The following is a 13,373-nucleotide window of genomic DNA, read 5'->3' on the forward strand; positions in this document are numbered from 1 at the left end:
ACCGAGATCTTTACAAACAGATGCTGGGAAAGAATTTACCAATAAATATGTTCAAGACTTTTTAAAACGGAAAAATGTACGCTTTTTCACGACACATAATGCAACAAAAGCCTCTGTCGTTGAGCGGTTTAATCGTACTCTTAAAACTAAGATGTGGAAATACTTCACTGAAATGAATACGCGTAAGTATATTGATGTTATAAGCAAATTAATCCATAGTTATAATAATACTTGGCATCGCAGTATTAAGACAGAACCCGCATCGGTTACATTACAGAATCAAGAGAAAATCTGGAAAACGCTATACGGTCAACAAACGACACGGAAACAAGTCAGATCAGATTTGTCAAGTGGGGGACACGGTTCGCATCAGCCGAGAAAAAATGCTCTTCGAAAAAGGATACGAACAAAACTGGACAAGAGAAATTTTTACAATTCATAAAATTATTCGCCGGATTCCTGTTGTCTATAAGCTAAAAGATTTAGCAGGAGAAGTTATACAAGGGACTTTTTATAAGCAAGAACTTCAAAAGGTTTCTGACTCTGGTTATTATCCAGTAGAAAAAATTTTGAAAAAAAGGAAATCTCGCGGTAAAGTTGAATATTTTGTGAAATTTCAAGGGTACCCTGAAAGTTTCAATGCTTGGGTTGAAGACGTTAGAATGATATAAAAAGCCCATACATTCTTCCTACCTTTCATTTGAACGAAAAATGTCTTTCTTTGTTACACTGATAAGCGATAGCTCTACACACTTTTTCCCGGAAAATAAAATATCGCAATTTACCACTCAGCTTCCTTCTCCGATCGATTTAAATGGTGAGTGGGAATTATCCCTTGTGGACTTTATTTACCCGCATTCCTGGTATAACGTTCGAAAAGACAACAATTTATTTGGATTTGATTTGGGCGATGGAATATGGGAAGGTAGAAGAGTTCCTCCAGGATGTTATGAAAAGGTACCAGATTTATTAAAAGCTTTGAAAATACCATCGCATGAAAATAAAATTGAATTTAATTATCATCCTGTCACGAAAAAAGTGACAATTAAGACAGACGAACATTCTAAAGTTATTCTTCATGAAGGATTAGCTGAGCTTTTAGGATTCGAACCCGGTATTTACAGAGAAATTGTACAAAGTCCTTTCGTAGCCGATCCAAAAGTCTCTTTTCCTGTTATGTATGTGTATTGTGATCTAGTAGAGCCTCAAATCGTAGGAGATGTGCAAGCTCCATTATTAAAAATTGTCACCGTAGAAGGAAATGATGGTGATATCATAAACGCTCATTATCCCAGACCCTTTTACTTACCAGTCATCAGACAACACTTTCAGACTATACATATTGATATAAGACTTCATTCTGGAGATTTAGTACCGTTTGAGAGAGGAAAAGTTTATCTTGTATTGCATTTTCGTCTGAGACAAATTCTATAAAAGAAGCACCCATTTTAAAAGTGATTTCATTTTGATTTTATACTCAAAAGTAGAAGCATCACAATGTTGAAGCCTTACACGTGTTGCACGAAAAAATTTGAAGATTATTATGAAGAACAAGCCGGAAACGGACTACCTTATTATCGAGGAACTATTTTACAGAAAGGATATGGTATTGGAGGATTTTTTGCAAAACTATTTCGTAGCGCTATGCCTTTTTTGATTAGTGGAGCTAAAACTGTTGGCAAAGAAGCTTTACGGACTGGAACTATGGTTGCAAACGATGTGTTATCAGGCGAAAAGTTTAAAGCATCTCTGAAAACAAGATCTAAGGAAGCTGGAAAAAAATTAGCCAAAAAAGCAGCTCAGAAAACAGAGGAGATGATCGGTCGCGGAAGGTTTAAAAGGAAACGCAAAACCTCGAAATGCTTCATTTCATCTAAAGCCAGGAAAGCGCAACGACGCGACATTTTTGACTCGTAATGGCTTTTCTGTTAAAAGATTCTCCAGAATGTACAAAATCCGAATTGGATTTATTTTCATTACCTCCAACGCAAACTGTTATTGAAAGAGGTCAGTGGGTTGAATTTCATCCCCTGGCCAATGTATCAGAAGGAAGTCCTGTAGAGTTCAATATTTCCGGAAGCGGAGATGAATACCTTGATTTATCACAGACTCAACTATATATCAAAGTAAAAATTTTAAAAAGTGATGGCAAGCCTCTCACGGCTGAAAGTAAAGTGGGACCTGTCAATCTATTTTTACATTCTATGTTTTCTCAAGTAGATATCAGTTTAAATGAAAGACTCGTTTCCTCAAGTAATAATACTTACCCTTACAGGGCCATGATTGAAAAATTACTTAATCATGGGTTTGATACAAAAACTTCTCAGCTTTCATCAGAAATGTTTTTTAAAGATACAGCAGGTCGAATGAATGTTTTTGATCTTAAAGATTCTCACCCTAATGAAGGATTCATCCAAAGAGCTGAAATGTTTAAGCTGAGTGCCTCGGTCGATATGATTGGCCGGTTACATTTGGATATGTTTCATCAAGAAAGGCTCTTATTGAATATGGTGGATATGAAAATTAAACTCATACGCAGTAAGCCTGAATTCTGTTTACTGGGTGCTGGTGAATTTAAAGTTCTACTTGAAAATGCCTCTTTATTTGTAAGAAAAGTGAGAGTCAGTCCTGGTGTTGTTCTAGGGCATGCAAAAGCCTTAGAAAAATCAACAGCCAAATATCCAATTAATAGAGTGCTCTGCAAAGCGTATTCCATTCCCACAGGAAACATGAGTTTTGTTCAAGACAATATTTTCATAGGACAAATGCCTAATCGTATTGTGGTGGCATGTATTGATAATGATGCATTTAACGGAAACTATAAAAAGTCTCCTTTCGAGTTTAAACATTATAATATTAACTTTATTGGAGTTTATATAGACGGACAACCTGTGCCTCATAATCCACTACAACCGAATTTTGATAAAAATCAATTTATACGAGCTTATCACAATTTATTTATAAATGCGGAAGACAAGGGTCTTTATCTTTCGCGATCAGAATTTTCAGAGGGATATTCTTTATTTCGCTTTGATTTGTCACACGACTTGTGTGATGGTTCCTATTTAAATCTCGTTCGGCATAGCAACTTAAGATTAGAAATAAAATTTGGCACTCCCTTACAGCAAACTGTTTCTTTAATAGTGTATGCTGAATTTGAAAATTTAATAGAAATTAATAAAGCTCGAAATATTCTTTATGACTTTGGAAACTGATGAATTCATCAGAGATTCATCACATCTTATCTAGAGATCCTGTTTCTCTGAGATGTTATGCGGGTGTTTTTCCTTGTGACAAAATACCTGTAATTCAAAATTTCCCTTGCGCTTTGGTGCTAAACACTGACAAGCATGATAAAGAAGGCACTCACTGGCTTGCTGTCTATGTTATAAACAAGCAAACTCTTGAATTTTTTGATTCTTATGGACTTCCCCTTGAAGCATACGGAGAAGATATAACCAAATTTGTCAAGAAATATCATAATGTTCATTGGAACAAGACTTCTTTTCAAAGTCTGACTTCTAATGTATGTGGACAATATTGTATTTATTTCATTATAAAACGATGTCAAGGCTTCTGTATGAAAGTAATTGTATCGCAGTTAGCCGGAAGGAAAAGTGATTTTCGAATATTTCAGTTTGTCAAAAAACGATATGGTGTAAACATGCTTTTTAGAAAATAAACCATTTTTTGTTCTTTTTTTTTAAAGAATTATGTGTATGTGCTTTCTCTCCTTTATATATATATATATATATATATTTCACATTTTCTTTTTATTCTGTCATTACGGAGCTGCCATTTCCCTTTTCGTTTATTCGAGCTTCGATAAAAGAAAAGGGAAGCCCACACCTTTAGTACGTAAAATATTTATGTAGAAAGGCTTCTATAAAAGTGTTGAGGTAATTCACAAAGAATCATAAGAGCGAACACTGTGACAACTTAAAGCAGCAGATTTTGTGTAAAGTATAAATATCAAAACATTTATTTACAGTTATCATTCAAAAGATGGAACTGCCTAAGTTAGTCCATCCTTCTACTTGTCTCATCAGCGGTCCTACGGGTTCCGGAAAAACTATTTTTGTTAAGAAATTGATAGACCACCAAATGTTTGATCCTATTCCGTTAAATATAGTTTATTGCTATGGAAGTTATCAGCCGCTTTTCAATTCAATAAAAAAATGTAAAATTTGAAGAAGGACTGCCCTCTAATCTCCAAAATGCTTTAATTATTATAGACGATTTAATGTCTGAGCTAGCAAGCGATACCCGTTTAAGCAAGCTTTTTACAAAAGGAAGTCACCACCGAAAACTCTCAGTTATCTTTATAACGCAAAACCTTTTTCATCAAGGCAAAGAGATGCGAAATATCCACTTAAATTCGCATTACATTGTCATATATAAAAATCCTAGAGATAAAGTCAAATCATGCATTTAGCTAGACAAATGTTTCCAGGGAAACTGAAGGCCTTTCAAGAAATCTTTCAGGATGCTACTTTGTCTCCTTTCAGTTATTTGCTAATAGATTTACGACCTGAAACAAACGAAAGTTTGCGTCTGCGCAGTGGTATATTTCCAGGAGATAAGCCTCGCTAAGTCCCTTAATGTCACTTGACGTCGAGCTGTTAACATGTCTTCTAGAATCGTTATTGACTTCGAAGGCTTTCAACTGAAGCCTCATTGTTACATTGTGAAAGAATTGGCATTTTTCTCCGTACATGAAGGACATCATGCCTGCTGGTCATTTCTACCCCCTCATTCATGGGGAAAATTGTCGCTCCCTCAACAAAAGTGTTTTCCATGGGTGATTAGAAATCGCCATAATTTGAGTTGGAATAATGGTATTCTACCTTATACCATGCTTCGTATTATTTTACAGTACTTATCATCAGTTTATTCTGACATATATGTGAAAGGTTTGGAAAAGAAAAAATTTTTAGAAAATCTGTTATGTCGAGACATTATAAGTTTGGAAAGCCCCAAAATAGAAAATTTAGAAAAGAAACGTTCATTAATATGCTCGTATCATTCTTCTGGATTTAACTGCTGTGCCTTAACCAAAGCCGCCGGTTTTGCAACCTTTATAAAAGAAAGTATGCAGTAAGGAGAATTCATTTACGTTCAGAATGTCTCATCAGAAGGATGTAGATTATCTAAAGCTCTTAGGAAAAAGTCGAACAAAAGCAGCTGTTCTAAAAAAGTGTCCCAACTATCTCATCAAATCCGTTTGTGAATGTGTGTTAAATCTTTTAAAAGGAAACATTCCCATCAATAAACGAACCAAAAATCGAATCTCTCCTTTTAAACGAATCTTAAGAAAATTAGCTGATAAAAAATTACCTCTTTTTAAGAAAAGACGTCTCTTAGTTCAAAAGGGCGACGGCTTTTTATCGCTTCTCATTCCAGCAGCCGTAAGCGCCTTATCATCGTTAATCCATGGAACATAGTAAGAAATTTGCTTTGGTACCCCTGGATCGCATGCAGCATTTTGAGGATGAACATGTGAGTGATTTAGATTCTCAGATTCAACATATCTTAAAAAGGAAAATGGACGATGAGGAAAAGGCAAAGATGTACATACAGGTTTTACAAAAATATGTGACGTTTCCTAACGTTAATGCTGTTAAAGTTTCTGAAGTAGAACCTCTCGAAGAATCTTCTGAGAGACGTTTTGATATAGAAAAGGAAATCATTAAGGCAGTTCCTGTCAAACAGAAAACAACTGCAGAGAAAATAATAAATTTTTTAAAACAACATCAGGTTTCTTGGACGCCGAACAAAGAACTGATACTGGATGGTAACGTGTTTCCTGGCTCAAATATTGTACAACTCATAAATTTTCTGTTAAGAAATATAGCTCGAAGGCCTGCTGCCTTCGAACAATTTAAAGAAATGCTAAATATAAACAACTTTCCTAAAGAATTTATAAAAAATAAGCATTTACTGATTACAAAAACTATGTATGCTAGACCTAAAATAACCAAAAAGAAACTATCCTCAAAAAGGTGGTTGAAATTGTGAACAAAAAAAGAAAAGGTTTGTAACATTAATTGGTATTTGAAATATGAATAAAAGAAATAATATCTTATTATTTTTTGGTTATCTTTTTATTATTAACACAACACACTTAACTTGCGCTTCTTAATAGAGCTTAATTCCTTTTCCACGTCGAAAAATAGAATATTATACAAATCAGTAATTTTTCTTCAAGATAGTTTAAAAATTTTTTTATAATAATTTACATTGGTTATTCTTTCATGCTAGGACTAGCTGAGGACCATTCTTTTATTCTTTTATTTTTATGCACCTGTTTAAAGAAAGGGAGAACAAAGCAGTGTACTATATTCAGAAAAGCCTTCATGACGTCACAAAGGGCTACGTGCAAAATTTCAACAGTTTCTATTTTCCCTGGGGCGGGGTAAGAGTTTCTTTCCCAATCTGCACCAAAGGTATGCTCCACCGCTAAATGATGTTATCGATCTTCAGGAACCCTCTCAGCTAGAAAAAGTTCTCCACCGCAAAAGCAATGACGTCATTTAGAAAGCATAACATGCTCAGACAAACCCTCATGACGTCGCGATGAGTTTCTTACTGGAAGACTTACTTACTCCACCGCTAAATCCATGACGTCATTTCTCAGAGCATCTGTACGCTGAAAACTTTCCTCCACCGCAGAATGAATCATATCGTCCTCCGCCGTTAAAACAATGATCTCATTCTCCCCAGCTTGCTCCACCGCAAAAATAATGGCGTTAATCTCCACCGCTAAAAAAATGTCATCATTCTCTACCACTTGCTCCACCGCAAAAATAATAACATCAATCGCTGCCGCTAAAACATTAACCTCTTGCTCCACCGCAAAACAATGACGTCATGCTCCACCGCTAAAGTAATAAGCTTGTGCTCCACCGCAAAAATCATGACGTCATTCTCCGTCGCTTGCTGCACCGCAAAAATAATAACATCAATCGCTGCCGCTAAAACATTAACCTCTTGCTCCACCGCAAAACAATGACGTCATGCTCCACCGCTAAAGTAATAACCTTGTGCTCCACCGCTAAAACAATGAATGCCGCCGTTCTCCATCGCTTGCTCCACCGCAAAACAATGACGTCATTCTCCATCGTTTGCTCCACCGCAAAACAGTGACGTTATGCTCCACCGCAAAAGTAATTACGTCATGCTCCACCGCAAAAGTAATGGCGTCATGCTCCACCGCTGAATTCTTTTATATTCGAATACAATTCAAATTATAATTCATATTCATAAATTAAATAATTTATATAAATTATAATTAAAATTTATTTGCTTCAATGACGCATATTATTTATTAAAATGTTTAATTATAGCGCAAGAGCATTGTTCCGAAGTAAAATTTCATTAAGTCCTATTGTTTCCATACACCAGAATTATAATGAACGAAAAACATACCATGTCGATGTGATGTCATTTCCGGTATAGAAGCTATCGTAAAACAACTAAACTAGGAAATGAGTATGCCTTATGACGTCATTTCCGCTAAAATAACCAGCAGAAAACAGCTCACCTCTAAAAAGGGGCGTGGTCTCTGACGTCACTCGCGTCAAGAAGCAGGAACAAACAACTCAACGGTTCCAGAACTCCCATGCAGCAGGAGCAAAACAACTCAACTGTTCCAGAACCCGTAAAATTATACTACTATCGTGGAATTCACAGTTGCACAGAAGAATATTTTGCATTATTATACCACAGTGCAAATGGAGCTCTGTTTAAAAGTTATTTCTTAAAATTCTGAGCACAAGCGTCTAGTACACTTTTATAGGAATAATCCTTTATAAGATATTAATTACTAAACCGAAAAAAAATTTGATAACAGCGTTCCCTATTATATTTCACCGAATTCCAAAATTCCATGTAGCATTGCATAGGAAATAATTTATTTGCGAATAAAAGAAACCATCTGTTTCATAAGAGATAGTGCCTTCATTCGATATAAACTGAACTTTGAAAAGTCTTTTTGCAAGTATCACGCTTACTAAGCTTAATAATTTACCGAAAACTTTAATAAGCTTACCATTTCTTAAGATCATGACTCGAACAATCTACTGTCGAGACTGTAATTTATTCTTGAATGAATAAAATAACTCATTAGATGACTTATAATTTCATCGAATAATTTTATTTAACGTGATTAATTTTCTTAGATTAGAAGCTAATGTACAAAATTCAAATTTAGAATGAAGCTATTTCGCCCAGCAATATGTTTCTTATAGAGCGCTCGATTTATTTTAATTATTAGAGTTTTAAAAATAGCAAATGTCAAGTATAAAGTTTAAACTAACCTTTATTTACACCAACTTAAAGCTTATCAAGTTCCGTCAATCCAGTTTTCATCCACTCATTAACTCAGCTAGCCACTTAACATCCAAATAATATAATCTTAGAAGATACAGATAGCGTAGTAATAAAAGTTAACGGAATTTTTCCGGAAATAATCCTTCAGATATAGAAATTCCATCTGTTATAATGATGGAAGAACTTTCTCCGCAACGACAACCTTAGTGAATCCTATTACAAATATACATGACAGCCATTTTATGAAGGAAAAAAAAAAGTACTCGAGGCGCCGATGAAGCTCTCAACTTCTCGACCTTCGATGTAGTTGCCAAAGCGAGCGACGCCATCTATTTTATGGCGTGGTAAAACTCAGCTGTAAAAACTCGATTATCTTGGCAAACAATGTTGCCCAGCTGTAAAACGTCAAGTAGCTGACGCTTCGCGCTGGTATAACTCACTTTTATAAATGTGCCATCTCTTGACAACTAATTTTTTACTACAAATAATTATAAAATAAATTAGTTTAACAGAAGTTAATTGCTATAATTCTATGCTAAACTAAGGTGACCAGATTTTACCATTGGTAAAGCGGGACACCATTGACCGGGGGTGATAAAACATTTGATCTATATGGAGCAACCCAAATTTTCATACAACGAAAAATAGTATTGTAATATATTTTTAAAATTTCAACACAAGTACAACTTACAAATATAATACATTAAAAGAAATTATGTTATAGGTATTATTATGTATATTAAAGGTATTTCTACCGTCTTCTTCGAATGCCTTCGTGGTATGGTGGTCTGCACGCTGCGCGCGTATTCCAGAGGTCCGCGGTTCGATTCCCGACGAAGGCGGTCGCTCATTTTTCCTTCTCCTGCTTCCAATTAACTTAATAACTCTACGATATTATTTTTGCCTTGACATATTTCTCATTTGAGTGAATTTGTTTTAGTAGATTACTGTTGTTGCTTGAAAGGTCATGAAATTTTATCACAAGAATTTGTTAAATTATATTTCACGCATAAAATGGCTTTCAAAGTCTCAACACTTAATTGTGATTTTTCTGATGTCCGGACTTTATTTATCGTAGAAAAAAAGTGCTCAATCGCAGCATGGTTCCTGGTAAGAACAGCGTGTAGTCCACAGTTTTTAGTGGATTATTATATGGAACATGGTTTGTTTCAAAATAATGAAATATTTCCAACCATTTGTTCTCTATTGTGATTTTCGCTGATGTCCAAGATTTAAACTTTTCCTTATCAATATATTTTAATAATAATATATAATTAAAAAAATCATTTTAAGAAATATTACTATACGAGAAATTTTGAGTAATATGATCGAATGACTTTTGCACATTCCAATTATGTTCTTGTTTTAACGTACCCCAATGAATATATTCAATATCATTGTAATGTACCATCCACTCTTCTAAATAATCTAGGCAGTTACTATAGAACTTATTAACGTGATTCATGATATACGCACGATTTATTGCACATAGTTCTTCTAGCTGGCTTATACTATTACGGAGAGTTAACGGAAGAAAATTATTTTCTAACCGTTCTTGACATTTAAATTTTAAATTATTAACTTTATTTGTTACTTCGATTACCAAAATTTTGTCACCTTCAATATGTTTTATAGCATTTTGAAAAAGAGTTGCTTGTTTGTGTAAAAATTCAAGCAAAATTTTAGAAGATTCTTTTTCAGAAAACTCTTCTAAAATTCTAGGATATTTATCCTACTTCAAAAGATAGTATAATTTCAGAATTCTTTCGAAAGCTTTTTCTTAATGAAAGGAAATTCACTTCTTAGATCATTGAATTTGCATCCTCTTTTCTTACTGATTATGTCAAAATCTAAAACAAAAATTTTAAATGATATGAATTTTTATATACATATAGCTTAAAAACACAGTAAGTAGGTATATACTTATATGAACATATTTTATTGTTAATCTATAAATTAAATTAATTTCATTGTTATAAAGTAACTGTATTTAAAAAATTATTTAAATTTTAATCCTATTATTTCTTTCTAGCCGTAACATAAATGTCACTTCCAAGACCGGCGCTAGACTTTTTGTCGCCTTGTAAAATATAAATAATATGAGTACTGTCTGCTAAATTCATGAAAATTTATATATTTATGAACTAATTAAATAAGTTACCTAATTATCAGAATAGCTGATTTGTTGGCATCACTTGTTTAACTAGCACTAGCACGCGGTACGATGTTTACTGTATGAGAGACAGTTACAAAATGTTTTCGTCGTTGCCAATGCCAATGAAATGCCATTGTTCTTTAAATCCAAGCAATGGTGGTGAATTCTAATAACTGATCAAGAATGCGAACTTTGTTAAGCACTTCTCGATAATCAGTTCTCAACAGTAAGTTGTTATTATTAAAGTTTGATATTATAAAATTAATAAAAATAATATAACTCATATCCTGACGAAATAGCCGTTATATTCCTATCCGTTCTCTCGCCGTTCCCTAGCTTGTTGGGCATTCTTCCCAAAAATCGGGACATTCTTAAAACCCGCGGGACGCGGAACAAACTGTTAAAAATCGGGATTGTCCCGCCAAAAGCGGGACGTCTGGTCACCTTATGCTAAATAACAAAGCTGGTTAATTCCTACCGAACCAATATACATGGTAGATGCAGATACAGCAAAGTCATCAGGAAAACAAAATTAAGCCGAATTTTAATAAATTTCGAGAAATAAAAATTTTCAGAATTAACATTGAATAAAATATTGTTATAGTCTATACGTCATAAAACATTTCCAAAGTAGCTGTTATTTTCCCAAGCATATGAAGTTCAGATTCTCATCCTCATCTAATTATTTTCTGCTCGACTGAAATTAAATGGAATGCATCGTTTTAGTTAATGAGGTTATTTTCTTTAAACTCGTCTATGAATATTACGTAATAATTATCATTAACAGTTTCCTGTAATTCGTATTTCATGTCTTGTAGTCTAAACAACTTAATAAAAATCTGCAGGAGAAATGAAACTTTAAAACTTTAAGTTAATTCTCTCAGTATGTAATACATTGCAATGAATTCATAAAATTATTATAGACAAATGCTAAAAAGGAACATAAATTTAAATATTATATATATAAATTTATGTTCCTTTTTAGCATTTGTCTATAATAATTTTATGAATTCAGTAATTATTGTTAAATATTAACTACAAAGTATTTACTAACATAGGTATGAGTATTATTTTTACTTTATTATTATTATTATTATTATTAGCTCAAAGGGCCCAGAAGGGCTATTAAATTCCATTTGGCATTTTGCGTTGATTCACTTTTCAAACTGTTGCCACCAAATATTTTCGCCATGTGTTATATTTAAAGAAATTAAATAATGAAGACTCTGCATAAATGTATTTATGTTTCTTGTATTGTGATAAAACAACGGTACCTAGACCCATCCAGTTTTAAATTACGTAATCCTCCACCGAATATGGGCATCTGGAAGCCCTAATTTGGAATTTGGATATTGTTTTATTATCGATTTCATATTTTGTAACGCTTTAACGAATTTTCGATTAACAAACTCCAGCGATTTCAAAGCAAACAATGGCAACACTGTACGGAAAAGAAAAAAAAAAAACTTTTTTATCTCCTACGCGCGAGACTATATATCGGAAATTCTAAAGACAAGCTCATTTTAAAATTGTTTTGCAATATTGCTGTTGAATTGAATTTTATGGTTTAAGTGCGAAGAATATGATATTTAATAAATAAAGGTAACACACAGAACGTTAAAAAAAAGCCCCTTTAGGCGTAATCTGAAAACCTTCAAATTATATATATATATATATACAGGTCTTTTAATTTGTGATAGTTTACTGCGTAGGAGGAATCAGCTTGCAGTCTTGAAGAAGTTGATACGAAACCAAGTTCAGCTAATTACCATCTTTATTTCCAGACACATGAGAATGATTCTTCGTAGACAATATATTTGTTCTGATCATAAACAATTACAATAATTTCTTAAATACACAGATTAACGGGGCGATATCAGTTTGGATGGGGAAGCAAAACAGGGTGGATATTGGTGAGGCGGAAACTAGGAGAAGGTGACGCAATTAGCTTACCAGTTGTATTTATACCGAAGTAGATGCAGTTGTAAAGACAAGTTATGATTGTTTAATTTGAAGTTGTTACAAAACATAGAAAGATCTCGAATTTGGGAGAACAAATGAATTTAGGGGGAGAGCACCAAATCTAGGATAGTTAATTTTGAGGTCGCCAATTATTTTTAAAGTAGCTATCGTATTTTCTTATATCTTACACATACACATATATGTATGTAATATAAAAAATATGAAAGCAAACTTCTAATTTTAATTGTCCACAACCTCTTTTACCTTTTATTTAATTTGGGGATTTCATCTCTCTGTCTTAAGAATAGCGCTATAAGTCTAAATTGCGCCATTCAAATTAATCATGCGATCTTACGTAACGCTTAATGCAGATGCCTCTTGACCAATCATCAAATTGTAAACCAAAACTTAACCCTGAAACTTTTGATTCCCTCTCTTCTTTCTCGGAACTGATGCGTCACTTTTGCTTGTGCTTTCCTCTTGGTCAGAGGCTTTGCTGCAATCATCTATGTGCTGATTTGTTCTCTTCTTTCGCAATAGTATCATAATTGTTCTAGAAATAGGCACGATTGGATTTCCAAGTGAATTGTGGCCACAAATGACAATTTAAATAAATATAGAATTTAATCCGGCTCGACTGCTTCTTCTTCAATAAGGGTCAACGCTTTAAGCGTTTTTAATCCAGTATCTATGCTAGACAGTATTGATACGCATCTACATCTCAGTGTTCTTACAGCAGTCCTTCCAAAGTTGTGATATCATTACACATATTGCGTCATTTTTAGTTAAAATAGCCAGCTCAAGAACTCAGTGAATTATGGCAGAAAATAACGATGTGCGGCGGACAGCATAAAGATAAGGAATTCATGTGTGTGGTCCCCTCACAAATTACTATCTAAACGCGATGGCAAGTCGAGCCTTTGAG

At 33.8% G+C, this 13,373-nt stretch overlaps 2 protein-coding genes across 3 annotated transcripts in view; one reads left to right on the top strand and one right to left on the bottom strand.

Moving 5' to 3' along the window:
• Positions 1 to 8,600, bottom strand: part of LOC118184481 (uncharacterized) — a 97,773-nt gene extending 89,173 nt beyond the window's left edge. The window contains exon 1 of one of the 2 annotated variants that reach the window (XM_085806668.1): positions 8,319 to 8,597. The gene's annotated coding sequence lies outside the window, so the exon portion shown is untranslated. Of the gene's footprint in view, positions 1 to 8,318 lie in introns of both variants that reach the window. The other variant, XM_085806667.1, reaches the window with a different exon arrangement.
• On the top strand, positions 1,917 to 3,215 carry LOC118185317 (uncharacterized protein F54H12.2-like). The gene has a single exon (XM_035355155.2). The coding sequence runs from the start codon at positions 1,917 to 1,919 to the stop codon at positions 3,213 to 3,215; it is 1,299 nt and encodes a 432-aa protein (XP_035211046.2).
• Positions 8,601 to 13,373: the final 4,773 nt, after the last annotated feature.

Source organism: Stegodyphus dumicola, chromosome 12 (assembly GCF_044657685.1).
Source record: "Stegodyphus dumicola isolate Sdum_Otavi_A_Nest chromosome 12, ASM4465768v1".
Taxonomy (NCBI): Eukaryota; Metazoa; Arthropoda; class Arachnida; order Araneae; family Eresidae; genus Stegodyphus; species Stegodyphus dumicola.

Bases quoted from the DNA above. Each gene is read 5' to 3' on its own strand.
- LOC118185317 (XM_035355155.2), top strand. From the start codon at position 1,917: ATGGCTTTTCTGTTAAAAGATTCTCCAGAATGTACAAAATCCGAATTG.